The sequence below is a fragment of the Ochotona curzoniae genome, unplaced genomic scaffold, assembly GCF_017591425.1.
Source record: "Ochotona curzoniae isolate NIBS_2020 unplaced genomic scaffold, NIBS_Ocur_1.0 contig_66, whole genome shotgun sequence".
Classification (NCBI taxonomy): Eukaryota; Metazoa; Chordata; class Mammalia; order Lagomorpha; family Ochotonidae; genus Ochotona; species Ochotona curzoniae.
This window is the reverse complement of record NW_024466512.1, coordinates 3,077,731-3,104,671: the sequence shown is the minus strand read 5'-3', so window position 1 is coordinate 3,104,671 and position 26,941 is coordinate 3,077,731. Positions and strand designations below refer to the sequence as shown.

At 52.7% G+C, this 26,941-nt stretch overlaps 1 protein-coding gene across 2 annotated transcripts in view; it reads left to right on the top strand.

Annotated features, from left to right (window-relative positions):
• The window catches only part of DOCK1 (dedicator of cytokinesis 1), a 410,700-nt gene that overhangs the window by 315,591 nt on the left and 68,168 nt on the right, over nt 1–26,941 (top strand). For both annotated transcript variants that reach the window (XM_040991937.1, XM_040991936.1), the window contains exons 30-32: nt 14,407–14,485; nt 18,314–18,414; nt 24,737–24,795. In XM_040991937.1, the coding sequence (XP_040847871.1) occupies nt 14,407–14,485; nt 18,314–18,414; nt 24,737–24,795 (239 nt within the window). The remainder of the gene's footprint in view (nt 1–14,406; nt 14,486–18,313; nt 18,415–24,736; nt 24,796–26,941) is intronic.

Genomic DNA, 26,941 nt, shown 5'->3' with positions numbered 1-26,941 from the left:
CCTCCTCAAGGACGGCAGAGCGGGGGGCAAGAAAACCAAGAAACCACAAAAGACAAAACCCGGAGCGATCGCCGAAGGCAGCTGGTGCAAATACTGATCACATCAGTAAGAAGATTGTCTCCGTCCTGATTTGCTTTTGCTTTAAATAGGACATTCAGTCACAGCCTCACTATAAAATTGATTTATTGTGTTGAAATAATTTCCGTAGCAGGGGAACTAATTTGATTGTGTAGCATAAAGAAAATGTATGTGGGACAATGGGGAAGAATAGAGCCAAAATGAATCCAATATATTTTAATCTCTGCAATACAGATTATATTTTCAATTAAGAAGCTTAACTTGCGTGTGTTTGGCTGGCGGGAGCTTCGCACAGCACTTCCCGCACGCGTTTCTGGGTGTTAAGTCACTTGGCGTGAAGGAGTGAAGGAGGCAGCCCATCATCACCTGTGAGCACCCAGTTGCCTCCCACTGATAGTCAAGGTCATGGCCACAGCCGCACACAGGAAGTGGAGTGCTGTGGAAGGTGTAACAGGTGTGTCTTACTGCACAGACCAAGGAAGCTCTCAATCCCGTGCCCTGGGAGCCCACGACACCTGCTTCCCTAGCTCCTGGACCTGGCGAGAAGGTGGCTGTCGGGCCATGGCCACCGTGGTGTCCAGCAGCAGAGCTGAGTCTGAGCAGCCTTGCTCAGTGGCTGATGATGTCCCGCACTGGCGTTGCTGCTGCATGTCCACCTCCGGCGTGACCTGGAGTTGCCCACTCCCTCGGGCTTCACAGGCTTCTGGCTGGAGGATGATGCCAGATGCTGCCCGCCATCCAGTGGCGCATGTTTTCCTGGCAGTAGGATCTGCCTGTTGGGCTTGTCTTCACAGAGAACGAAGGAAAGTGCCATCCGGTGCTCTTTAGCACGTGTCACTGCCTGCAGTTCATAGATTCCTCTCCCTTCCTTCCCAGCATGGGCTACTGGCTGAGATGAGAGTATAGGCAAAGTTTAAAAACAGAGAAGGAGTCTGACAGGCCAAGCAGAAGCAGGTGTGGAGTAGGTCTGCAGATCTATTTCGAGCCTTTCCAGAGGCTGGCAGGATGGCAGCGGCCAGCTGCGGGTAGGTGCAGTGCAGTTGGAGAGCAGTTGCGTAAGGCGAACATGCTGCCCGGGGCTCCCTCACGTGGCTGGAAATGTGTCAGGTTTGATAGCATCAAGTCAGACTGCATGGACCAGGGCAGGGAACACGGAATGAGGTCAGAGGCAGGGAAGGGAGGTGGCACTGTAAGCCAGAGAGCTGCAAAGGGAAGGAGCAAGAGGCTGGCAGATGGGTGAGCAGCAGATGCAGCAGGCCCAGGGTGGGCCCTGGGACGAGGCGTGGTTGGGATGAGAGCAGCAGAGGTGACAAAGTGGCCAATCCTGAGCTGAAAATTGGGTGGGGACATTTGTTCTAGAAATACTTCTTGGGCACTGGTTGTCTAGATAGGTCTGCCTGTAGACCAGGCCGTGGCAGCTCAGATTGGCCTCCACCAGACTTGCAGTGTCCCCCTCTGCCTCCTGAGTGTGGCCTGTGCCAATGCCCTTTTGAGCTGCTCTTGGCCTCACCCAGGCAGCCGTGGCTTTGCCCGCTTCACAGCCAGACCTGAGATGCTTTGCCCTAGCTGCCCGCTCTCCCATCCTGCTTCCAAACCCTGCTCTCCATAGCAGTGTCACCATGTCATCACCCCTGCTGGCGACCGTTGCTGCAGTCTCTTTTTTTAAACGCTCCTGTTCCCCGACCTCTGGGACCCCTACCTGTCACTTTGGCCCTGTCTCCCTCTCTGCTACGTCAAGTCCTTCCTACCTCCATCCTTCTCTCTTCCTCCTGCCCGCAGTTTCTCCTCTCCCTGGAAACACTGGCTTCTTCTGTCCTCACAAAACACTCGGGGTCCCTGACACTCCCCTCTAGGGCCTTTGCATCTTACTGCACACTCTAATCCACCCATAAGCATGCATGGATCAACATGAGTGCCAGGAGCACACGTCACTGCAACCTTCCACCTGTCCCAGACCTCACTGCCACCATAATCGCCAGAGGAATCCCCACTCGCCACACTTCAGTCCTTCACCCATTCCTGGCCAGCCCATTCCAGTCCGGGGCTCGCAGCAGGTGCCCGGTCTTTAGAGATTGGCACATGTCTAATTTTCTTGATCAGGTATTGGCAAGCTCCAGCCAAATTGTGTGTGTGTGTGTGTGTGTGTGTGTGTGTGTGTGTGTGTGTGTGTATACACACGCGCATATGTGGCCTACAACTAGAAATAGTCCCACATGGCTCAGCCCTGTCTTTTGGGGAGTGAACCAGCAAACCGGTTCTCATTCCCTCTCTATCTCTCCTTCTCTCTCACTCATTCTCACTTTCTTCTTGCTTTCTTTCTGTAACTCTGCCTTTCAAATAAATTTTTTTTTATTTTTTAAAGATTTATTTTTATTTTTTTTTTATTGGAAAGGCGGATATACAGAGAGGAGAGACAGAGAGGAAGATCTTCCGTCCGATGATTCACTCCCCAAGTGAGCGCAAAAGGCCGATACTATGCCGATCCGAAGCCAGGAGCCTCTTCCGGGTCTCCCACGCGGGTGCAGGGTCCCAAAGCTTTGGGCCGTCCTCGACTGCTTTCCCGGGCCACAGGCGGGGAGCTGGAAGGGAAGAGGGGCTGCCGGGATAGAACCGGCACCCATATGGGATCCCGTGTGTGCAGGGTGAGAACCTTAACCACTGTGCCACCGCGCCGGGCCCGAAATAAATTTTTGAAAAGAAAAAAAATGATCTGTGCAGAAGAAAATAACTTGTAACAACTTGTGCTGTTCCTAGAGCACACTCCCAAGCTTTTCCTCTCAGGTTTCGGTGAGAAGTTACTGACCGCCTGCCAATTAGAGCCTGGCTCCTCAACTCACACCCAGCTGGAGCCCTGCAGAACCCTTAGCGGGTTTCCCAGCACAGTTTGCAACCGGGAGCTGCTGTGGGAACTGTGGACAGGTGTGGGTCTTTGCATTGTTACCATGTGGGCTGTGGCTGCGGATCAATAGAACCCGACGGACAGAAAATGCAGAGGGTCGCATCTGGCTCATAGACTTGCCTTGGATATTTTGTATTTCACAGCTCAGGATTATCCGACAAGCATGGGAAGCCCTCTGTCTGTGCCTTCCTGTGCACGATCTTGCTACACTTGGTAAGAGGGAAACCTCGTCTTGTGGGCTTCTGAGGAGTGTGTCTGCGTGAATGGCCGTTCCGGTGCCATCCCCTGGACTTCTGGGGAAAGAGAATCATTAGTTCTTGAGCTCTCATGGTCTTGGTGGTGACACTGAATGCAGGAACCAATGAGCTTAGTCAGACATCACCTGCTTAGACCGGAGCTGAGCAGCTCAGCAGCCTCCAAGCGAGTGTCCCCGCTCTGCAGCTCCAGCCAGGTCCTGTTTCTGGCTTTGTCTTCCAAGCTTACCTTCACTATTGAGGTCTTTTGTCTTGACCCAAATGCTCAGACCAGCACTGGGGCCCACAGCAAGGAGAGCCTGGTACTGACAGCCTTTCACTGTGGCCATCCTGGGCTGCTGGGCAAGCTCACAGTCCTGGGCCCAGGAAAGCAGTCCGTTTGTGAAGCTAGTGCTTGGAGTTATCCACATAGGGAAGGAGCAGCCTGTGGTTGGCAGAAGTCTGCTCATGGCCCCAAGGAGCCTGGCTGAGCTCCCAGCTGGGCCATGGGTAGGTGCAAGTGAGTCCTAATGAGTTAGCCAAGAAGGAGGGAGATTGCCTGGGTGGGCCCGAGGTACTCCCAGGACCCCTTTCCAAGGACGGTTTTCTGTCTGGTAGCGAAGGAAGGGCATGAGTGATTAGGAGGTCCCAGGAGCCATGGCTAGCCTGAAGGCAGAGGAAGAGCCTGAGACAGAATGTGTGGCCTTCCCTGGGTGCAGAGGGTGGACAGTGCCCACCACATGCTGGTCAGCCAGAAAACCAGGACCTTAGGCCTGCTGGCCCCAGGCCCTGGATTGTCCAACAGCATGGATGGGCATGGAAGATACGAGTCCAGTGTGGCCACGTTGGTCTCAGTCCTCTGAGACCTGGCCAAGCCGACCTGGGTTTCTGACCTTTGAAACTCTGAGATGCTTTGTCGACTCCCTGAGTTTGTGATCATTTGCTATACAGTAATGGATAAGTTACCAAGGCAGTGGCCCTTCCAGGGCAAGCCCACAGCAGGGAAGCAAGCTGGAGGGCTGGGCTAGTGTCCTGCCTCTGCGTCCTGTTAAGTGACATGGTCCTCGCATGTGAGCAGGCCCCAGGCCTCACCAGACACAATTTCTCCTTTGGAAATTGGCTGCACTCTTATCTGCCACTTTGCACGATGAGAGACCATTGGATAAAGTCCCACGTGCGACATTTGAATGACAGTGATTCAGAGCCACCCGGAAAATCGAAGCGCTGACAGCTGTCAGCCACGAGGCGCTCCCTGCTCCCACCAGCTCTGACAGCGGCGGCTCTTCTGCAGTCATTATTAATCTCCTGAATTCTCCAGTGCTCCCTGCAAGCCAAGAAGATCCTCGGAGACCTCTTCAGAAACGCAGCACGGTGAGGACGGCGGCTGGCTGCTGTGTGTCCTTGTCACGCTTGGAGCACCGGTCTGGTGACTGCATGACTGGTGAGATCCAGCCTCCTTGCTCCTCTGATCCGGAGCTCCTCTGATCTGGAGCTCAGCATCCTTACTGAAATCCTTACTGATTTCTTGGCCTGCGAGGGACATGTCCTGATGGCCCAGGCCCTCAAGGCTGTCCTCCCAGCTCCTCCCCAAAGTTTGCACCCCAAGGAGAGACTCACCAGGCTTGCTGCAAGCAAAACCAAGGTCAACCGCAAGCGTTTCCCAGCAGCAGACACTGGAGAACTGTGGGAAAGGCCGCCAGCTGCCAGGACGCTGCTCAGGGCGTTCTCAGGCCCTTTGACAGCTGGGCAGGCTCAAGGCCTGTCTTTAACTGTTGGCAGTTGAACCTCCAGCAGATCACAGCAGTTTGCTCAATGACCCAAGTGCCCGTAAACAAGTAGGTAGATTCTGGGCGCTGCTGGAATATTCTGAGCATCAAATCCCTTGATGGAAGGCCTCCTCCTTCATTCTCCTGGTTCCTTTCAGGATGCCTTGGAGCCGGCTCCCTGGGGTATTCCCCAAGAGGCCCTTGGGGTGGGTCCCCCGTTTGGGGATTCAGCTGCAGCACAGAGGGGCACTGAGTGAACGCCTGATGGACTGGGGGCTTGCCTTGTGGCCGCCTCTACAACCTGTGCTTGGGGGGAGCAGGGGCCTCAGAGCACACAGGGCTCTGTGGTTGTTGCCATTGTAAGGTTAGCAAAACTCACCTGACCGTGCTGAGCCCTCCACAAGTGAAGAATTGCCTCCCGTGAAACATGACCTCAGCTTGTGAGCATAAGTGCACAGGAAACATGACGGGAGTCACATGACGGGAGTCACATGACGGGAGTCACATGATGAAAGTCTGCCTGCACTTTGGCCTCCCCCACAGATGCTTCATTCCAAAATGCAGATTTTTTGTTTATGTGTATTTCTTTGCTTATGCATATTTTTAAAGTTTTCATATTTATTTGAAAGACAGGATGACAAGAGCAAAAGAGAAGAAAGGAAAGAGGAGAGTGGGGGGATCTCTCATAAGAGGGTTCACCCCTCAAATGGCTGTAATGGCCCTGGTTGGGCCAGGCCAATGCCAGGAACATGGGATTCCAGCTGGTCTCCCTGTGGGTGCGCTGCTTTCACCAGAACGGGGCCGGATCATAAGTGGGCAGGCAGGACTCAGTGTGGCGCTCTACCAGGGGATGCCATGTCCCAGGAGGCGACTTCAGCAGCTACACCTTGGCACTGACCCCAGTGCCCAGCCCACTCTGGAACAAGCCTGGTGTTTTGGGCAGCAAAGGTCAGAGAGCTTCAATTTCTGATGTTTCCTTTTTTTTTTTTTAAGATTTATTTATTTTTTATTGCAAAGTCAAATATACCAAGAGGAGGAGAGACAGAGGAAGATCTTCCGTCCAATGATTCACTCCCCAGGTGACCACAATGGCCAGTGCTGTGCCGATCTGAAACCAAGAGCCAGGAGCTTTCCTCCAGGTCTCCCATGCGGGAGGATCCCAAGGCTTTCGGCCATCCTCAGCTGCTTTCCCAGGCCACAAGCAGGGAGCTGGATGGGAAGTGGAGCTGCCAGGATTAGAACTGGTGCCCATATGGGATCCCAGCATGTTCAAGGTGGGGACTTCAGCCGCTAGGCCACTGCGCTGGGCCTGTTGTTTTTCCTTTTTTAATTGTGGAGTTGAGTCACACCAATGCTAGGGACTCAAAAATCATGACTCCCATTGCTGCTGTTGCTTGAAAATGTCCTGTTTATCTTTGTTCTATTTTTCTTTTTCTATTGTGGCAAAATATATAAACTGTGAAAGTCGCACTTCTGTCATTTGTAAGTGTACCTTTCAGTGGCATTGATTGTTCCCACGATGCTGTACGACCCTTGTAATTTCCAAAATGTTTCATTGCCCCAGACAGGAGTTCTTAGCTCTCTCTTCCGTGCACACTCCACCCCCGCATAACTAGAACATGGGAACTACCCGTGACAGTACAGCGTTGTGGGCTCTTGGGGCCGAGCCGGACCCCTTTTCTGTTGGCACTGACTGGTCCTGGGTTCAGCTTGTCCCTCTGTCACTCCCTCCCTGCTCCTGCAGTCCTGACTTCTTGCTGCCTGCCACTTGCTTGTGGCAATTTCTGCTGTGTTTATCTTAAAAACTCTGCATCCCCCGAGGTGTCACTAACTTCACCAGGGGCGGGAGGTGGAGGGAGAGGAGGAAGAGGCGTGGAGCGAGGGAGGAGGCTGTACGAGTTTCTCCTAATTGACAAAGAATATCATGCTTTTATCATGGGCAATGCAATAGTTAAGGTCTGTGTACATGGAGGAATGGTCAAATCCAGCTAAGTGGTGAGAAAATGATTGCATTCTCCAGGAATCTGACACTCCTGTATCCTTACTGATGTAGTGGCCCTGCTGCCCAGGGGCTTGGGACAGAGGGAGGGACAAGCCTGAATCCAGGATCAGTCTCAGCGGAGAAAGGTCTGACGGTGGCAAGATACATATAAAATGGAGCTAAGCACCTTCACCAAGTTTGCGTGTGCAGCAGTAGGAGTCTGTCCATACTGCGGTGCAGCCTGCTCCACCTGTTCCAGCAGGTTCCTCCCAGCCAGCTGTATTCAGGGCTTCTCCCACCGGCTCCTTCCCAGCCCCTTCCCTGCCCCTTCCCAGCCCCTTCCCAGCCCCTTCCCAGCCCCTTCCCAGCCTCCACTAGGGTTCTCCTCTCTCCATACCTCTGTGAGATCAAACCCTTTGGATCTTGCCGTGGAGAACAAACATGGCTGGCTGTCCTCCTGGCCCAGCTGGCCTCACCTCACAGTGTCCCGCGTGCCCGGCCGTGGTGTGGCACCTGTGTGCAGCTGAGAGTGTTGGATTCCTAGAGCCAGAGGAGCAAGGAGAGCGGGCAAAGGGAACAGGCCTTCTCTCTGGCAAGCTGGGCGGGTTCCTTTTGAACCCATGCGGAATAGACTTACACCCACTGCTGCACACATAAACGTGGGTAAGGCACTTAATTCCATGTTACATGTATTTTGTTACTGTGGCTTTTTTAAACAGATGTTATGCACCAAGGCAGCTGTGGTTCACCCAGCTTTCCTTTGAGTGGCTGTGGGGGCTTTTGTAGCTGAGAAGGGAAGCCTGTTTCTGGACAGACAGACATGGGCCTGGCATGGAGTAGCCGCGGTGTTCTCCGTGGCATCCTAGATAGGGATGGCAGGGGTTTAGTTATGCCGTCATCAGTGCCCTTCACAGGCGGCCGCTGCGTTGTGACCATGGGGCCTCCCGGGAGTCCATGGCCCGTTTCTCATCTAGGAGGACGTAGCTGCTTATGAGCATCAACTGGGAGCCCAGAGCAGCGTGAACCCTGCCGCCTGTCCAGGTGGGCACTGTGACTGCCCCACAGACTGTGAGGTTGGCAGTTTCTGCTGCCAGGATTAGTTACCAGGGGATCTGCCAAAGATCAGATCAAACTCAAAGAACCACGTGAATAGTCAGAACCAACCCAGAGGACCACATGCAAGTGCCTCTCAACCGTCAGGTCTTCTGGAACAGACAGAAAGCTCGGCAGGTGCTGGGGCTGGGCAGCAGGGCTAAGTGGTTGCATCAGAGTGGATGTGCTCGGGGACATGACGGGGCATCTCACGGTCAGCGCCAAATGGTCAGCACCAAGAGGGAGCGTGATGGAAGTGTGGCCCCTGGGGTGCCCTATGCAGCAGCGCGGGGCTCCACGCTGTAACGTGTGCTGTGTCGGTGGGGATACTGAACAAGGCAGCGGTGGGGGCTTGGGGAGTATGTGGGACGTCTCTGTACTTGTCACTCAGTTTTCCGGGGGTTCTCATAGTTGGTGATGGTGAGAAAAGGGAGAAGGAGCCCAAAGCCTCCTGCGCTGAAGATGGGGGTGCCTCTTCCCCCATCTCTTCCCAGGTGCCTGCTTTGGGGGGCTTTGGAGATGCTCCTTTCCATGGGTCACCTTGGAAGCTGCTGAGGCAGCCACTACAGTGAGGAGTGTGGCCCACACCTGCCCTGCCGATGCAGGGGCGTCTACCTCCCTGAACCTCCGTTTCCCCAGTGGACAGCGTCAGAGATGAGACCCTCAGACTGCTGCAGCTTAAGCAAGGACCCTTACATGAACCCTGCCGTGACTGCGACATAGGAGATTGTTCAGAAACAGAGAGCAACAGAAACCAAGGGTGGCTGTTGGGGAGAGGAACTGGGGCCACCCAGTGGTGGGATCCCCACCTCTGGCCCTGAGTGATCCATGGCCATGAGTGCAATTCTGGTGGGAACTGGGTAGCTATGAACCCAGCAATCCACTGAGTCCGGCAGAAGGCAGGGGTGGTGTAGTGTGCCCTCACTCTGGAGGACCCCTGAAGTGAGCGAGGCACAGCCCACAACCGAGACAGTCCAGAGCCGGCCCCTCTGGTGCTCCGTGAGGTTGGGGTGGGGGATTGTGCCAGAAGATGCGGAAGAAGAGCTCCCCTCCATAAGGGTGTCCCCTTTCCTCGCTTCACCCGTGGTCACCTCTTCGTCCCAGAATCCCTCAGTTCTACAGCGGCTTCAAGGCAAGTCTGCATCCCCTATGCCTTGATTCATTATTCTGCAGGGCTGCAATATGTCACTTTCAATTTGTTTCCTTCTTTCCACTCATTTTGGGCAAAACGTTTTCTTAGAGGATGCATTTCCACCACTCCCCCCACCCCCGAGCTGCTTGTTTTAATGCCAGAAGTATTTAAATGTTCTATTGAACTGTACAATCTAATTATGCAGCTTAAAGTCAGTTCTGGGAAGGAATAAGAGAAACGCAGCTTCCCAGACTGAGAAATGGGCTTTGTGTCCACGCGTTTTCCCCTCTGCATCACCAGCACCCCCATCTTGAGGTCTGGAAACAGCAAATGCTGAGGGCGATGCCACAGCCGCTGGAGCCTCTGTCATCATAAAGTCATTTGAGTGCTGGTAATTGTGCCAGGAGCCTGAAACAGTTAAATTGGTTTCTGATGACTTTCCACTAAGTCCCCCGTCCCCCCAGATTAACACCTAATTGCCAGGGACTGCTCATTCCCAGGGGGCAAATTATCAGCATGGTCTCCTGGGGGAGTCCTCGCTGTGTCTGAAGCCCCCTTCTGAGGTGGGGCGGGAGGGACTCCTGAGCGCTGTGTGATTGGGATTGGGGCCTGGGCAGGCAGAGGTGGAGATGTCTTAGACACCCGGCCCGCTGACACGCGGAACTGTAGGATTCCTTTCCAAATGTGGTGCCACGCTGTGTGATGTGTCCCTGCAGGTCCTAGCTTCCAGTGGCTTTTTTTCATGTAGAGACACCTCTTTCCTCCCTTTAATCTCAGGTCAGAAACAAGCAGACCGTGAGGACCAAGCTTGCAGGGAGCTTTGATGCACCACGTGTAGACTTCTGTAGGAGACTCCGCCAAACCCAGGCAGCTCATCTCATTCCCTTCAACGTGGCTTTTTTGAAATTTTATTGTGAAATGGCGAGTGATGAGTGTGTGTGTGCTTACCAATGAGCGTGTACACAGCGGAATGATTGACAAGCTGGCTCAAAGGTGTACCACCTCTCGTTCTTGTCATTTCTGTGTGGCTAAACCTCTGTGTGGGCATGAAGCCGCTGGCTCACAGAGGGAGTCTGAGTTCACACAAATGTGTGTGTGTTAACTGCAGTTAAACTCAAGTTTTACACTGGCACCGCATGGAAGCATCTTTGGACTAGTGGGAGCTGACCAGATGCTGTGTCCAGGGAAGAAGAGGAAGACCTCAGCCTTCGTACTTGGGCTGTTGACCTGTAGGGGCTGGGGGCTTCTTCCTGGCTCACCTTTTAAAAGCAGGCGATGTTAAGATGGTTTGACCAAGGTGAGGCCTCTGATACCCCAGAGACGAGAACCAGTCACCAGGACAACGCTTCTTTCCATCTGGCGACCCTGGCCACTGTGAGGAGGGTGTGCGGGTCTCCAGACTCTCCGGCTTGCCACTCTTCTTCATCATTTGTGTTATTTGTTTGTGTCTAGTTTTATTTTTCTAAAATGGTAGATTACGAGCAAATGCTTCCATAGGATAAAAATGGTGGAAAAGATCTCTATTAAATGACCATTTGGGACAGGGTCCTTGAAAATACTTAATTCTCCTGTGTTAACCTTGGTTGTTAAAAAGTGAATTCTCTTGGATGGGAATGACCTGTCTCCATGCTGGGTCCCCGGCTTGTCTGGCAGGTGGAGGCCGGGGCTGGCTGTGTGAGTCTGCCTCATGCCTTCCCTGCTGGGTGCACCCACTCTGCTGTCCCTCCCACTAGGTGTAGCCTCTGAGCATTGCACCCTGCTGAGTCCCCAGTTGGGTGGAGAACGGATGGGTTGTCCCTCTCTGGAACAAGCTGTGCACGTGGTTGCTTTTGGCAGGGGTGGAGGAAGGCTCTGAGCACAGAGGGCTCCTGGAGATCTCTAGGTAATAAACTAATGGCTACTTAGATTTCTGCATATCCTCGCTAATGGCCTGAGAAATAGAAAAGCTAGACTGACTCCAAGTACTCCCCAAAAGAGCCAGAGGCTGCCTAATAGCCGCCCCCACTGGTCAGTGCCTCATCTTCTAGGCCAACTTATCATCTGCCCATCCATCCACATTCATTCAGCCTGCACAGTGTTTTACCTGAGTCTGCCCATGGGCCAGTTGCCACATGGCCAGGCAGACAAGGCCACTGCACCTGAGTCCAGTGCTGTCCAGCACAGGTGGTGATTAGGTAAACAGGCTGGATGCATCCCACCTCACCTTCCCCCTGATTTCCAGTGCCAGAAATAGCACCATGACCCCGAGTGGTCTAGAGGTGACCAGAGCTCGTGGCTAGTAGCTGCGCCCACGCTGCAGACACCCAGGCCAGCGTCTGGTCCTTCCCATAGTCCTCTGGGACTCAACACACCTAGTTATACCGAAGCTTCTAATGATTTTGTTATTGATTTGCCCTGGTTTGACATTTATTAGAAATAGCTTATAAATTTCAGTAGGTGGTAGACCATCTTACCCAGAAGTCAGTCTCCATTTCTCTCTCTCTCTTTTTTTTAAAGATTTATTTATTTTTATTACAAAGTCAGTCCCATCCATTTCTGTCTCTTTTTGCCTGTTTAGCGGACTGCTTTGTCTCCCGGTGGGCCGAGGGTTGTTTCTCAGTGTTTCCCCGTCCAGTCCCCGGCTGGTGCTGTGGAGGAACAGGCCCTCGATGCACTGGGGCCGAGCCTTGGCTCCTGTTTAGTTCATGCATTAATCATGCTTTATGTTTGATCACCTCTTTAGTTCTTTTCATCCAACTCACATTTCACATTATTTGGTTTACTTTTGTCCTGGCTTTTTAAAAATTTTTATGAGAATCTAAATTATAGAATCTACTCAGCCCTGCTCTCTCTCACTTGTCAGTTCATTAAAAAGTTTTTGTTTAGACTTCACATTATTTCAGCATGACAAGTTTTAAAAAAAGATAATTTGAGTAATCTCTTTATTTAACTCACTGAAATCATTCCAGAGCTTAATTAGAAGAAGCATATTGCAACTGTTTGGGTGCTATCTGGAGGCAAAATAATTACCCTGTAATAATAATGCATGTTCTAGTAACTTGTCACCGTTGGCATAGAGCAATGGAGATAGCGTCCTCGTTAAGCTAGAAGCAAGGGTGCCCTGGGGAACAGCCAGGACACATGATGGTCCACTCAGTTCCCGGGCTCCACCTGCACCTACCCCACAGGACAGGGTGCTGCAGTCCACAAGTGCGTGGGGTTCGTGCTATGCATGCCCCAGATGCAATCTGAACATGCTTGTCCTGAGTTAGATGGCTAAGGCAGACCGTCTGCCCCTTAGCCTCCCGCCCTAGGCTTCTGAGGCGTGGGCATGACACAGCAGACCCTAGCCCTGGACGAGAGGGCTTCATAGAGTGGCAAGACATTCTGTTTGTATGAGATATGTTGGTTTCTGCAGTCTTTGTCCTGGGTTGGTGTTGATTTCTCAGGATTCCTAGATATTCTGTACTCAGCCTTTACTTTCATTCAGTGACAAAATCCAGCAATGAAAACTGTTTTTCAAATTCAAATGGATGTCCCATATTTGTAACATTTGGCAATTTGAGGCCAGGTGTTGGACAAGGCAGTGGTCTCTATATCCTTGCATTTGCTTTTGGTTATGCCATGGACATCGATGTACTGGTATTTATCCTGGGCCCTTGCCTGGCACATAGACAAGCATCCTAGGTACAGAACTCCATGGGAAGCACAAAGTGATACACTTTATTCCGAAGATGGCAAAGTTCGCACTCATAGATGTACAACATGAGTTGGCAATGGGTCAGAAGGTTGCCGGGAGGGAGGAGGGTAGCTGAAGGGGGTGCCTCCCCCCAGGATGGTCTGCAGTGGGAGAGCTGCTCCTAGTGGCTGGGCTCCTTTCTGAGGTCGGGCATATGCCTCTGCAGGCATGACGCAACCTGGGGATGACATGCTGCCTCCATACGTTCCATGTGGGGCTCAAGATCTGTATTTTCATGGCTTCTCCCCTGAGGGATCCCCAAGAAAGCGAACACATCTGGAAAAGGGGCGTATGGATGAACAAGTAGCTCGGCCAGCCGCACCCAGAGTCCCACAGCAGATAAGGTTCCAGGGAAGGGCTCGCAAAGCTGTCTACTGTTTGCTCCGGTGACTGCAGCAGCAAATGCCATCCCTGACCATGTGTGACCCCTGACAGGACTGCTGGCAGAGTGTTGGCTGCGATGGCCGTGGCAGTGAGGGCTGTGGGAGGCTGGAGGGGACCAGGGCCAGGATGGAGTGTCCCTCCTCCCCACTTCTAGCTCACTGGCCTCTGGGGGCTGTGCGTCAGCCAGGGCCCCAAGCTTCCCTAGGCTCCTAGCTTCACCCTGGTGAAGGTGATAATGTTGTGACAGGAACAGCAGTGCCCAGCGAGTCCCCCAGATTTCTCTTCTTCGTGGTTGCTGCCAACTGTTTTAAGTAGAGGAACTATCATCACTATTGCTAATTCCTCTCGCTTACTTCTCTGTGTGTGCACAGGGAGAGGGCCGTTGCAAAAGACGGAGCTGGGCCAAGCGTCCAGGGCAGTGCCGCAAACCTGCCGAGTTTACAAATTGGTGCAGGACAGAACTCTGGGTCATTGGTGACAACTGACATTGCATGTTTCGGCACAGAAAGTAACAAGTACAGGCAGGGAGAACGCCTAGATAAAATTCCTGCTCAGACTCTGGTCAAATCCTTTGTGGAGCCACTACCAGTTTTTGGTATTTGTTAAGCAGTTACACAGTGATTACTATTAGCGTGTGCTGGCTAGGCCACTCGATACTGAAGTTAGCTGTACTTGCTGGCGAGGGGATATCGTGCCCAACTGCTCCGAGCCTGGTAGTGTTGTCAGAGAGCGCTTTCAAATGCAGGGCTTACCAAGGCCGCCCGGAAACACTTCACGTTAATAATAGTCCATTAAGACATCACAACTTGAGCAGGACTTCATTTGTACATTTTCTATTTTTCTTTTATTAGACTTTTTTGGTGATACTTTTCGAATGTTACTTTTGGAAGCTGTTATTTTGGTCCATTTCCCTCATTCTGTGTCTGCTAATTTTCTTGATTAATTCCGAGAACATCTGCGTAGAATTTTGTGAGCTTTTCATTGGCAAAATCTCACAACTTTGCGCAGAACTTGGAGAATTCTCGCTTGAGACAGTCTGGGATTGTGTGTAATTGAAATGTCAGGCTGATAAAGGTGCCGACGCTGAAGTGTGTAATTATGTCATTTTCTCTTGATCTTTTAGAGTCTTCCTGCGTGCAATTAATCAGTATGCAGATATGCTGAACAAAAAATTTCTGGATCAAGCCAACTTTGAACTACAGGTAAGAGAAGAGGGTAGGCACACCTTTGTGGAGGAATCCTGTTCAAATTGCTGGTCTGTGCCAGAATCTTCCATCCCTAATCCTCCAACTTAACTGGTCTCTCCTCTGAGGTGCGGAAGTGGAATTTGCGGTGTGTGCTCTTGGAGTGACAATTATGCCTTCAGGGCATTTGCTCAGTTTAGCGAGGCGGGAGATGGAGTTGTTTCAGAGAGAAGCTGTTGAATCTCCGTGACAAAGCAGGGGCTCCTGGAGCAGGAAGGCCGCCAGGCCTCCGCGTGTGGCTGCCAGGACGGTCTGCACCCGACCTGCCGTGGGCAGGAGCCACGTTGGCACCGGGGAACTCAGCTCACTTTTAGAATTGATGTGCTCTCCTGCCCGTGGCTCTACCAGGTCAGAGTCCCAACTCTGTAAACCCCATGCCCCAGCGTGCTGGCCACTGGCGTGTCAGTTTCTGAAATGCTGCTTCAGTGAACATAGTATGTGTGTGTGCTTGTGTGTAAGTGTGTATGTGTATGTCTCTGTATATGTGTGTGTGTGTGTGTGTGTGTGTGTGTGTGTGTGTGTGTGTGTGTGTGTGTGTGTGTGTGTGTATTCTGGCTGTTTCAACTCATGATGGTTTTACTTGTCATCACTATTACTTAGGCTATTTGATTACAGTTTAGAGATAAAAAGAAGCTTCCAGATGCAAATAATATGCTTATTTCCTGGGCCAAATTGTTCCCTGAGAGGAAACCTGAAGAATTTATGTATACCTAGTGGGTGATTCAGTCAAAAACTGTGTCACAGGTAACAAAAATTAGACAACCGTCTCCTCATTTGTACCATCTGCAGCAAATCTAGAAATAATGTGACACTTAGACTCTTCTAAAGCATCTCCCCTTATTCTTCAGTATATTAATCATCCCAAATTTCTGTTTTATTAACATTGCAATATCTAATTACATGATAATATATCAGGCATTATGTAACTAGAAATGTTACACTGTATTATTTAAATTTTTTATCACCTATCTGCTTCATGCATGTTTTCATGGGTCAGAACGTGTATATCCTCTTCAAGTATGCGTGTACTCAGAGTCGGGGAGGAAGGTCTGACACACCTTCCTGTTTGCTGACGTCCAGTCCCGTTCTGCAGGAGGAACTGGCGGGTTGCTGTGAGCTCCCGCTGACGCAGCGTGGACGTAGGCCAGTGCATGTTTCCTATGGCTTCTCCCGTGAATCGGTTCACACCTGGTGTGTTTAACGGTTCTGTCATATTCCTCCATACGTGCATACCGACATTGGCTCGGCCATCCCTGCACCAGTGACCCCGACGCTTTCTCGCTTTCCAGTTCCGCAAGCTGGGCTGTCAGAGACACGCACACCCTGGCACGGGCGCTGCTGCAGGAGTTGATGGACAGGCAGCTGCGGGGTTCCAACTCTGAAGCCCAGTCGCTCTCCTGAAACACCTTAGTGAGTTGCAGGCTCACCAGCCTTGTTCAACGAGAAGTACTTTCTAGAATCTTCTCCAGTGAATTAAAAAAAAATGGTCGCTGTTGTTTCTGCTGGCATTTTTCTGCAGAGTCCGTAGACTGGGCATCTGGAGTAGCCGTGCCGTTTTCTCCCATGAACCCCCGCCCCAGATTCTCTGCTCATCTCCCTCTGGGGCCATTTTAGCACAGTTGCCTGACAGGTGTAGGCACCCATGTAGCTGTATCAGATAGAATTATTTGATTCTTAATAGTCAAACCTGTCATTTCCTTCATGGCTGTTTGATTGTTATGCTGTCTTTGGCAAGTCTTTGCTTGTCTCAGTAGTATAAATTGAACTATTTTTTATGGAGTTAGAATCTGCTGATACCTTTGTGTTCGTTGGTGTTATTTATTTTTATTTGTGTATTTATTTATTTTATTTTTCAAGCGTTTAGCCCGTTGGGTTTCTGAGGTTAGGAATAAGGATCTAACTTCATTTCTTCCACCATACATCTGTTTTTTATCAAGCATTTGAAATGTCGCTGTCAACAGGATCGCAGTATGTTGCATTTCAGCTGCGTATGACCGAGTGGCGTCATCGCCGCCTTTTTGCCCAGCTGGAAGATTCTGCTGTAAAATCACCCTGTGTCTCTGTGCGCTTCCGCTTCTGGATCAAGTTGAAAATCAGCGAGTGGATTTCCTCTTCAAACCAAGTTGCTTGAATTTTAGTTGAAATTTAATTGAATTTGTAGATTAAGCTTGGGAAATTGCATAGTATTTGAAGGAATGTTTTGCAAAGTTTTCCCACGCATACTGGAATATTGAGGTGTTCTTTGGGGCCCTTCTGCTTTATGCATTTCAGCCTTGCTTGTCATACACAGGTTAGATTCTTGTCCACTGTCTCTAAAGTTTTGCTTATTCATTTAAAAGGCAGTGTGACAGAGAGAAAAAGACAAACAGAAAGATCTTCTATCCACTCTTTTTAGCCTCCAAGTGGCCGCAGTGGTGGGGGCCGGCCAGGAGCTTCTTCCAGGTCTCGGACAAGGGCGCAGGGGTCCAGGCACTTGGGCTGTCTCCTGCTTTCACAGGTTCATTCGCAGGGAGCTGGGCTGGAACAGCCAGGATCAAGCTGCTGCCCGTATGGGATTCCAGCGCTGCAGATGGTACTTTTAACTCACTCTGCCGCAGTGCTGCCCTGTTCTTGCGCACTTTTAGTTCTGGCTACTGCGAGGGATGGATCCTTTATTTGAGAACACTATTACTACTCTTTTTATTGTTTCACAAAGATGAATTCAGGGACTCTGATCCTGGGTCCAAGCACCTTAAGAGTAATGTCTTTAGGTCTGGCCCAGAGCCCTGCCCCTGGCCGGGTGGGCGGCCCATGGCGTGTGGTCCCAGCCCAGCTGGGCCCGTGGCTGAGGCTCTGAAATCAGCCGGCCATGCTTGCTGACGCTTCCCAGCGCTATGGCAATGCAGAACAGCTGAAAAGACTTCACCTCAAAAAGAGGAACAATTTGTGTCTTTTTGACCACAGTCACCCTTGTTGCAGAAGAGACTGAAGGAGAAGTCGGGTGCATTTGGAGGCAGTGAGGGCTGCGAGTTCAGCGCCCTGCTTCAATCCCCTGCCTCCCGTGTCACCTGGGCGGGCCTTCGAATCACCTGTGACATGGACATGGCAGAACCGCCTAGGCCAGTCTGTGGCCTTGGGGGAGCTTGTGTGTTACAACAGAATGTGTCCAGTTCTTAAGAAGGGCTGGATCATTGGGAACCCACCCAACTCCTCCTAAACCTTCTAAATACTCTTAAACCTCTGCTTCCTTCGCAGGCAATTAGAGCAGGCTCAGTCCTGTGGACAGCTCACTCTCCTGTAGTTCTTTGCAGCGGCCTCATTGGGTGTCCTAAACATTATCCCTGCAGTGTAAATGAGAATGCCAGCCCCCTCTGCTTCCTGCCACTGGTCATTGTTTTTGAAACCACACATACTCCATTCACCCTCAAAATACAAACTGGTTTTTTTTGTTGTTGTTTTGTGTTTTGGATATTTTTTTTTTGGTCTGTTTTCCCTAATTGTCAAAGTGTATGCAAGATATTCTGTACGGGCTCCTTGGTGACAGTCACAGGAGCTGACCCCTGGCTTGCTCCATCTGTAGGGCTCCACTCTGGTTCACTGCTGGACGCCACCAGCGCCCTGCAAGGTGGAAACCGAGAGGAGACTGAGGCACAGAGAAAGGTCACTTGACCTGCCCCAGTGACTTGAAGACTGAACACCCCAACCCCAGCCCTGGAGCCCAAGGGACTGGGGAGCACCTCTGGTTTGACAGGTTTCTGGGGTGTTACGCCTTCCAGCCACTGATCAGCTCCTCTTTTTGGTTTTCAGCTGTGGAACAATTACTTTCACCTGGCCGTTGCCTTCCTCACTCAAGAGTCCTTGCAACTGGAGAATTTCTCAAGTGCCAAGAGAGCCAAGATCCTTAACAAGTAAGTCTGTTCTGCCCAGGAGCCTGGGGCAGGAGCCCTGGACTATCAGCATAACATTGCTGTCTTTCCCTGAGCCAACTTGGCCTCAATTGGGATGTAATCGCGATGGAATGAAAGGGTGGTTTCAAATCGTGAATCAGGTATTGCTTTTTCCAGCCCATGAATCAACATCTAAATTGTAGGATTCATCATGGTAGGCTCAAAGTCAGGGCAATTCAGGGCTGTCAGCGCGACATGGAACCTGCATTTCCAGAGGTTATCGTTTTGCTGGGCACTGTTCGGATGCCCTTCATGTGTGGCTTCCTTCATTGCCCAGTTCTCCGGTTCTGCGGCTGAGCGCGAAGCTTCCGGTGGGAGCTGTCGGTGCTGTTGGGATGAGTGAGCAGCCGCCGTGGAGTTAGAGCTGTTGGTGGATGACAGAGCCGTCCGCCCCCTCCCACTGGGCAGCAGCTAACACCTGTCTTCCAGCAGCTCTCGGTGGACTGGAGCAGCCTTGCAGAGGTCAAGGGCATGCCTGGCTGCTTGCACTCTGCAGCATCAGGGCCTGTTACACTGCTCTGGTCCTGACGGCCAGGGAGGGTGCTGCGGCAAGGGTTTGCCCCCAGGTGTGGGCCCCCAAGGAGACCGGAGCCTCTCTCTGCCTCCTTTGCACGCCCCTCCCACTGCGCTGGTTGCTGCTGCCACAAACACGCTGGGGAAGCGTCCTGGCACTGCTCCCGGGCTGCGAGCCTTCAGTCTTTATCCCTCTGCAGTCTCTTGATGTTCCAAGGCTCGCACCCCTGAGGTTAGAGCTCCCCAAAGGCGCCTGGCAAGGCGGCAGCCACTCATAGTCGCTCACAGCCTCTGTGAGAATGCAGCTTTCATGCAGGGCAAACCAAGAGCACGGATCCCCAGGGGAGTCTGAATGCTCCTAGTCAGGGCAGGCTGGGCCTGTCCTGTGGGGCTTCGGCTTGCTGGGAGCTCCTCCTGGGTAGCTCACACACACTCCGTGCAGTCAGGAAAAAGCAAACCTGGCCCTGCTGTCAGCTCATTGTTATCCTTATTAGTTCCGGATGAGGAAGGTGAAGCCGTACTCTAACCAGGGTTGTGCCAAGTCGCCCGGGCAGTGCCAAACCCCATGTCTCAGCCTCACTGCTTTCTGAAGCTCCTAGCCTTTGCTCTGTGCCCAGCTCTCTGAGAGGCAGCTCTCTCCTGGCCGTCTTCCCTAAATGCAGCAGCTCCTGTCCAATAACCTTGATGGGGACAGTGTTCGTGACGCGAAACAGGGAGGTGCACCTGCTGAGCCAAGCACCCAGGATAGAGCAGGCCAAGTGTGTGTGCCCCCAGGACAGCCTGCACCCCTTGGAGCCTGCGCTAGACTTGTATTAGTGCTGACAGGCACCTGTATGAAACCCCAGCTCAGCAGGTAGACTCAGCTTCACTGTGGGGTCAGGTGGGGTGAGGGCCCAAGCTCAGTTCCAGCTGATTTGGAGCCCGTTGGTTACCAACTGTGTGGCATTCCCTGGCCCTGGAGATGCCTGCGGAACAGGGCAGGTGCCTCGCCCTGGAGAGCTGCGCCTCGCGAGGGCTGGCGTTTCCTTTGTGAGCTTTGGAATACAGCACTTGGCAGATCAGGGCCAGGAACGGTGCACAGGGCTGCCTCTTGCTGGTGTGAGTGCTAACAGCTTAAGCTAAAGCAACATCAGTAAATGCATTAAGTGCACGGGGCCTTAGCTGCCAAAGGAAACGTCTGCTTCCCACATCGCCGTGTGGACTTAGAGGCTTCAAAGCCAAAGAACATTAAACACAGCCAGCTGGTGTCTCCCCTGGAAAAGCCGAGCAGTGCTCAGAGCAGGGCTCCTGCCTTCCTGCTCGGGCAGCTGAGGCTACAAGAAAGCCAGGGCTCCCTGTCCCTTTTCTTTCCACGGGGATTGTGCTGGCAAGAACACCTGAGCATCTCAGAAGGTGGCAGGACAGAGTCTCTGTGTGGCTGTGCCGGCTGAGCGAGAACCTGACTTGACCCATGAGGCCGTGCAGCAGAAGCTACGCAGAAAGTGCACCTGTGTTTGCTGTGGTCCTCATGCCTTTCTGTCCACCTTGCACACTAATTCAAGATTCCTTACTGCGGTGCACATGTAGAAGTGTTTTGTTTAAGATGAACTGCGTGTAGGCAGAGTCGTGCATTTCACAGCCACCCCCTGCTAATGCAGGTCCTGGGAGGCAGCAGGTGACGGCTTAGGTAGTTGGGTCCCTGCCACCCACGTGGCAGCCCAGATGGAGTCCATCTCCTGGCTTTGGTCTGCTTCAATCCGCCCCAGCTGTTGCAAACATCTGGGGAGTGAATCAGTGGATGGGAGATTTCTGTCTCTTTCTGCCTCTTAAATAAATGAGTAATGAATTTTAACGATGTGGTGAGAATGGACTGGTCTACTCTTTGTCAGGCAGGTTGTGGCTGTGGTGCTAGAGACAGAGGGCAAAGACGTAGGCCTCATGGTGGAGACATTCATAGCCTAGTTGGGGAGGCAGAGGGAACAAAGCAGTGCCCGGGGGAGGCATAATTGGACTGGTGTCTGCGGGCCTTAGCAGCCAGGAAGGGGGCCTGCAGGGTCCATCCTCAGCAGCCAGAGGATTCCTGGCAGCATGGAACCCCCAGCCAGATGACGAGAGGGGCTGGGAAATCTGACTGACCTGAGCCAAGAGTATGCTAACTGCTGACTCAAAAGTGGACCTCAGGCCAAGGGAAATGGTCTAATCTCCCAGCAAAGGGATGCTCTGGGTGGTAGAAGCAGACGGGAGCACCAGGGCCTAATGGGCTTGTGGCTTGGGGTATAGGACCTGGCAGAGGAGGCCAGTAACATTGGAATGAACTCGATGGGTCTGAGCTGTTTCTCCCTCCTGCCCCATCTCCACTTCACCTTGACATTCCTGGGGCTCCAGAAATGTGAACTGACTGGGGATTTGTTCCAGGAGACAAACTGGGGCCATGAATCTTATCTCTGCAGTTTCAACCAACAGTGTCCTTGGGCAGTTGCTGTCCAGCCACAGGCCTTTGCACTGTAAGCAGGGATCGCTCCACAAAGACCCTCTGTTCACTCACTTCTGGGCTGTTTCTCCTCCTTCTTAGAGGACCAGTGTCACAAAGGGGACCAAAATATCATGCAGTGGTATCATGGCTGTGGTTCGAATGTTTTTGTTCTTCGAGCTTCTGTTGACATATAACTGCCGCCATGGCAGTGCTAAGCGGTGACTTGGTCCTGAGGGCTCTTGGTGTAGACCCCTGGCAAGTTCACCTCCCATCACTCTCCGTCTCCCTGGTAGGCCCTTCTTTGTGCCTTGGGGTAAGGCAATGTGGCAGTCCTTGTCTGTCACCAGCACCATGTCCATAGACTTGCCAGCCCCTGTGTCCATGGTTTGTAATGTGCCGGGTCTAGTGTGTTCTATCACAGTAACAGAAAGCAGAGCCCAGTGCATGCTGGGCTCTGAGATGCCAATGCTTAGGAAGGCCATCTAGAGAAGCAAAGACTTCCTGCCTCCCAGGACTGAGCGATGGGCCTTCTCAAGTACTCTGTCTTCCTTGGAGGGTGTCTGCTGTTTTCATCACCACGGCTCCTTGTGGTGGCTTCCTGGGTCCATTTGCCCTGACACTGAGCCTGAGCAGCTGGAAGCCAATGAGGCTTATTGTCCCATCTTCCAGAGCTCCAGATGTCAGCAAGGGGCTCGGCTGGAGGCTCAGGGGGAAGGTCAGCCAGGCCCCTCTCCCAGCTCCCGCTCCGAGCCACCCATACGGCAGAGCTCTCCTGGCTTGTTGGCAACGGGCCCGTCATCCCAGGAGACTGCCCCCTGAGGATCTGTCTGCATGAGCTCCCTCGATGCCAGCTGCTGTCTGCAGCCAGCCTGCTCCAGGAAGACCTCATCGTAACTTGATTTCACCTGCGGAGACCCTGTTTCCAAAGAAAGTGTCCTTGGCACATGTAGGCAGGATGGGTGCTTGCTCCTGCGAGTCTGACTGGGGGCCGTCCCTCGAGGCCAGTAGGTTTTCTCTGCTCTCTGGGGAGTGTTAATATTCCGATATCTCCATTTCCATACCAGCCCTGCCTGTGGCTGCCGGGAAGTGCTCAGTGTGAGTTTACTGAATAGATCCATCTGCGTGACTCTTGTGCTGTCATGAGGCCCGGGCTGAACACCTAGAGAGACAGACAGGGGCTTCATCTTGCTGCCAGCCTTCCCAAAGCCATGTTCATTTGCCATGAACGTGGCAAATCATTTGCCAGCTGTGATAGAGGAAGAAATGGAGGGTCAGAGTGGACGAGAGGGTGTTAGCTCTGTGTGCTTAGCTCTGGGCTCCGGTTCATCTTGGCTGCAAGCCTGGGCTCTGGTGCCCAGCTCTGAGCTTCCATCAGGACGCTCAGCTGCGTTCCTTTTCCCCCTGCTCCGTGGGAGGCGCCCAACATCAGTGACAGCTCTGGAAGCCCTCTGGAGGAGGCTGACACCTGAGAGTGTCTGGGCACCCTTCTCCTTCCAGCTACTGAGGCCTCATGGTGCCTTTCTTCAAGGCCTGCACGCCCCAAGCGCATCTGACGCACCTCTGTGCCCCAGGCAGATCACGAGCCAGGGGCTCATCAGTTCCTCACCACAAGAGAGAAGCAGGGCAGCCTAGTGATAGGCACTCTTGGACCTTGTGGGTGTTTTCAGTCTGGGCAGCATGGAAGGGACCTGAGTGTTTGGGAGTACATGTGAGGCCAGCCCCCATCAAGGGCCTCTGTGGCAGGGACTTGAAGGACTGTGGAGGCTGTGTACCTGGAGCCACCCCCTCCAACACTGTGACTCATCCACCTGCACCCTCCAGAGCCTGGGAGGAAGTCAGCACAGGGTGTCATGTCTGTACTCCCCTCCCCCAATAAGTTGCAGGCAGGTGCCACTCCAGGCCCCTTAGTCACTTTGCAGAAGGGCTCCAGGGGGATGGAACCACAAGTCCAGGAGCGTGTACAACTCAAAGGTGATTGCACGTGGTGATCTGGGGTGCAGGCTGCACCGGAAGATGGATGTCATGAACACCTCTCTGGCAGCACTGTGCTGGCCTCTTCCAGACCCTGATGGGCCCGCCCACCAGCAGAGTCCCCACCTGAGTGTTCACTGGGTGGGTCGCAGGCTTGGGGTGCTAGGTGGTTGTTGTTTTACACTGGAAATGCAGAGTGACAGAGAAGGAGAGACAAACTCTGCATGCTTCAGTTCACTCCCCCAAACGGCCGCAACAGCCAGTCTGGGCTACCACCTGGAGCCGAGAGCCCCATCCTGCTCCTTCCCACTCACGTTGGCAGGGGCTGGATTGGAAGCAGAGCAGCCGAGAGAGACTTGAGGTGGCACAGATGTGGGATGATGGCAGTGTAAGCGGCAGCTTCGCTCACTGCACCACAACGCCAGTCCTGAGGGTGCCATCTGGACCTCAGGGCTCTGGCCATGCTGGGAGGAAGCATCGGTGTCAGGGCCCGTGCCACGCCCCCCAGCATGCGCAGCTGCCAGGGCCGTAGCCCTCTGCTGCCCCGAGTGACAGGTGCTCGGAGCAGTGGGGCTGCAGAAGGAGGTGGCAGGAGGCTGTGCCTGTTGACTTAGCAGCCCGGATCTCCTTTGCCTAAGGAGTCCCAGCACGATCATCTGTCAGCAGAGCTCTCCTCCCCACGTCACCGGGAGGAATGCGGCCGGCTCCTGACACAGCTGCCAACCGCAATACTCTATGCTAATTTTGCAAATTATTATTTTTAATATAATCAGCCTTTTCCTTAGGCAATAAAGGAAAAAGTTAAATCACTCACAAACTAATAAAGGTTTATCTTCTGCAGCATCAAATTCTGTTTACTCCTGAAACACACACCTCCTCCGTTCACCCACCGGGAGGAAAATTAGCATTTCTTTTTCCTGGTAAACAAAAACCAGTGGAATATTAGTCAACACCTCTTGGTGTTGAGCCCCTGCGTGCGTGGAGGATACAGAAGAAGAGGCCGTCCCTGACTCCAGGGCTTTGTTCATCGTGGGCAACTTTGCCTGCTGCTGCGTGGACCGTGTGCGTGGTGCCAAGATTCTGACCACACGTGTGGAAACAACCCGCATAGGGCCAAGAGAGAGAGAAGGGAGCTGGGCCTCCCTGGGACTGTGTTCTGTAATCTGCAGCTGTGGGAACAAGAGAGTCTGCCAACACCAGCGTTTCGGTCCTCCTTGCATCCGTTAGGTGGCAGGACAAGTCCTCATGGTCACCGAGTTGACCCCAGGGGAGGGGTTTGTCTGACAGTTATTACATCTGGTTTCCCCGAGCTCACGGAGTGACTGAGCGCTTGTCCTTGCTTTCTAGGTATGGAGACATGAGGAGGCAGATTGGCTTTGAAATCAGGGACATGTGGTACAACCTCGGTGAGTGGCTGGGTCCTCGGGGCGTGGGGAACGTGGGCGGTCCCTGGCGCAGCCGGACACCGGTCCTGTTCGTCACTGCTGGGCCTGGGATGTCTTTAAAGTCTGGCCTCTGTTTACAATTGCTAGAAGGTGGAAGTCCAGAGCAGACAGAAGGAATCTGACGAGACAAATAGAAAAGTTGGTGGGGCACTTCTGAGTGCTTCCTGAGTTTGTCTGCAGAAAAAATAATGCTACTTGCCTACCCACTTTGAACAGCAGCAACATGGGCCTGGCACAGTAGCCTGGTGAGTAGTCCTCACCTTGCGTGTGCCGGGATCCCATATGGGCGCTGGCTCGTATCCTGGCTGTTCTGCTTCGCTTCCAGCTCCCTGCTCCTCACCTAGAGGAGCAGTGGAGGATGGCCCAGGGTCTTGAGCTTCTGTACCCACTTGGGAAATCCAGAAGAGGCTCCTGGCTCCTGGCTTCAGATCAGCTCAGTTCCGGCTGTTGTGGCCACTTGGGGAGTGAACCAGCAGATGGAGGATCTTTCTCTTTGTGTCTTCTTCTGAGAATCTACCTTTCCAATAAAAACAATAAATAAATCTTTAAATAAGTGAATAAAACTTTAACTAAGATAACACATAGTTCTTTCAGATCACTCCCTAAAGAGGTGGCTCGGTATCTTCTTACCACTTGAGTGTCCCCTATGCACCCACCCTGCCCCAAGCTGACATAGACTGCAGTTGACAAGAGCCTGCAGCTCTTAGGCTTGCTTTGTGCCCACATCCCTGCCTCCTCTTGCCTGTGCTGTGGAGGCATTTGGGGGGCCTTGCCAGGTTCTGAAACAGGCTGCAGTGGCACTGCCTGCCTCAGAACGGACAGGGCCCATGCCTGAGGCGCCGTGGAGGCTGGGCTGAGAAGCCTTGGCTGTGCCGTGGGGACTCATCTCCACCAGGAAGGAGCAGAAGCGTGTATGTCCACTGCATCCTCCTATGTCGCCATGACATGATGGTGCCACACCCTGCTTCCTGCCTTCTGCCCACCTCCAGGAAAATGTGAGAAAGATGCAGAGCTGGGAGTGCAGCTGACGACAGATGCAGACAGGGAGCTGGTCCTCTTCATCCTATGAACACCCTGGAGACCAACAGGAGCAGAACTTGAGGGTGATGCCCATGACGTGGCTGGCAAGTTGATGGCGACCTCTTGGTACATTCAGAGCCTTCCTCACCACGTGGTCTGGTATCAGTCAGCTGAGTGGTCCTCCAGGCCATGTCCGGGGCTTCCCTTGGGACTCGGCTATGCCAGCCATGGAACTCAGAATCCAGGAGCTGGCTCCGGGTGGATCTTACAGCATCCTGTCCTCTGCTCCCACACCCACCCCCAGCCCTGGCATCCCTCGTCTGTTGATTCCTGAGCTCCAGCTCTGCAGATGAAGCTCTACAGCTGCCAAGATCTTCCCACACTTGGGTCTGACTCTGATTTCCTGTTCGTTTGTGTAAGAGACATGGACAGGGAGAACTCCCTGGATACCCGCAGTGGCTGCGATTTGTGCAAAGCCCGGCAGCGAGAACTCAAAGCAGGTCTCCCTCATGGTGGTGGGCCCCCCTCCTGGAGCCGTGCTCGCTGCCTTAGTGGAAGCCTGGTCTCAGGAGCTGGGCCCATGTATCAAACCAGCTACTCCCACCTCAGACACAGGCATCCTAACCTGAGTCTTAGCCTCTAGGCCAAGAACCAGCCCCATCTTGGATCATGTGGATGCTGTCTTCACTCTCCCACGAGGCCGTTAAGCACTGGAGACTTTATTAGGATGCAGTTAGGAGAGCATGTTTTCCTATTCCATCCTGTCTGTCGCTGACCTGAGTCCCATGATGAATATATGAGGGTGCATGTTCTGTGGCTTCTTGGCCAAGAACTTGACTGTGACATGAGCAGCAGCCAGCGGTGAGCTCTAAGTGCATTGTGACCCAGGCCAATTAAAGAGCAGGATCTTGGAAACAGCAAGAAGGAGCAGTCAACCTCCTGGGCTGGGTTACTCAATAGTAAAATAATTGACTTATTTTTCTAAGTTTAAAGAAATGACAGCGAAAGCTCCTGCTGCCATCCTAACCCTGCCTCTCGTACCCAGCTCCGGCTACGCCCCATGGAAATTGTTGGCTGCATGACTCAG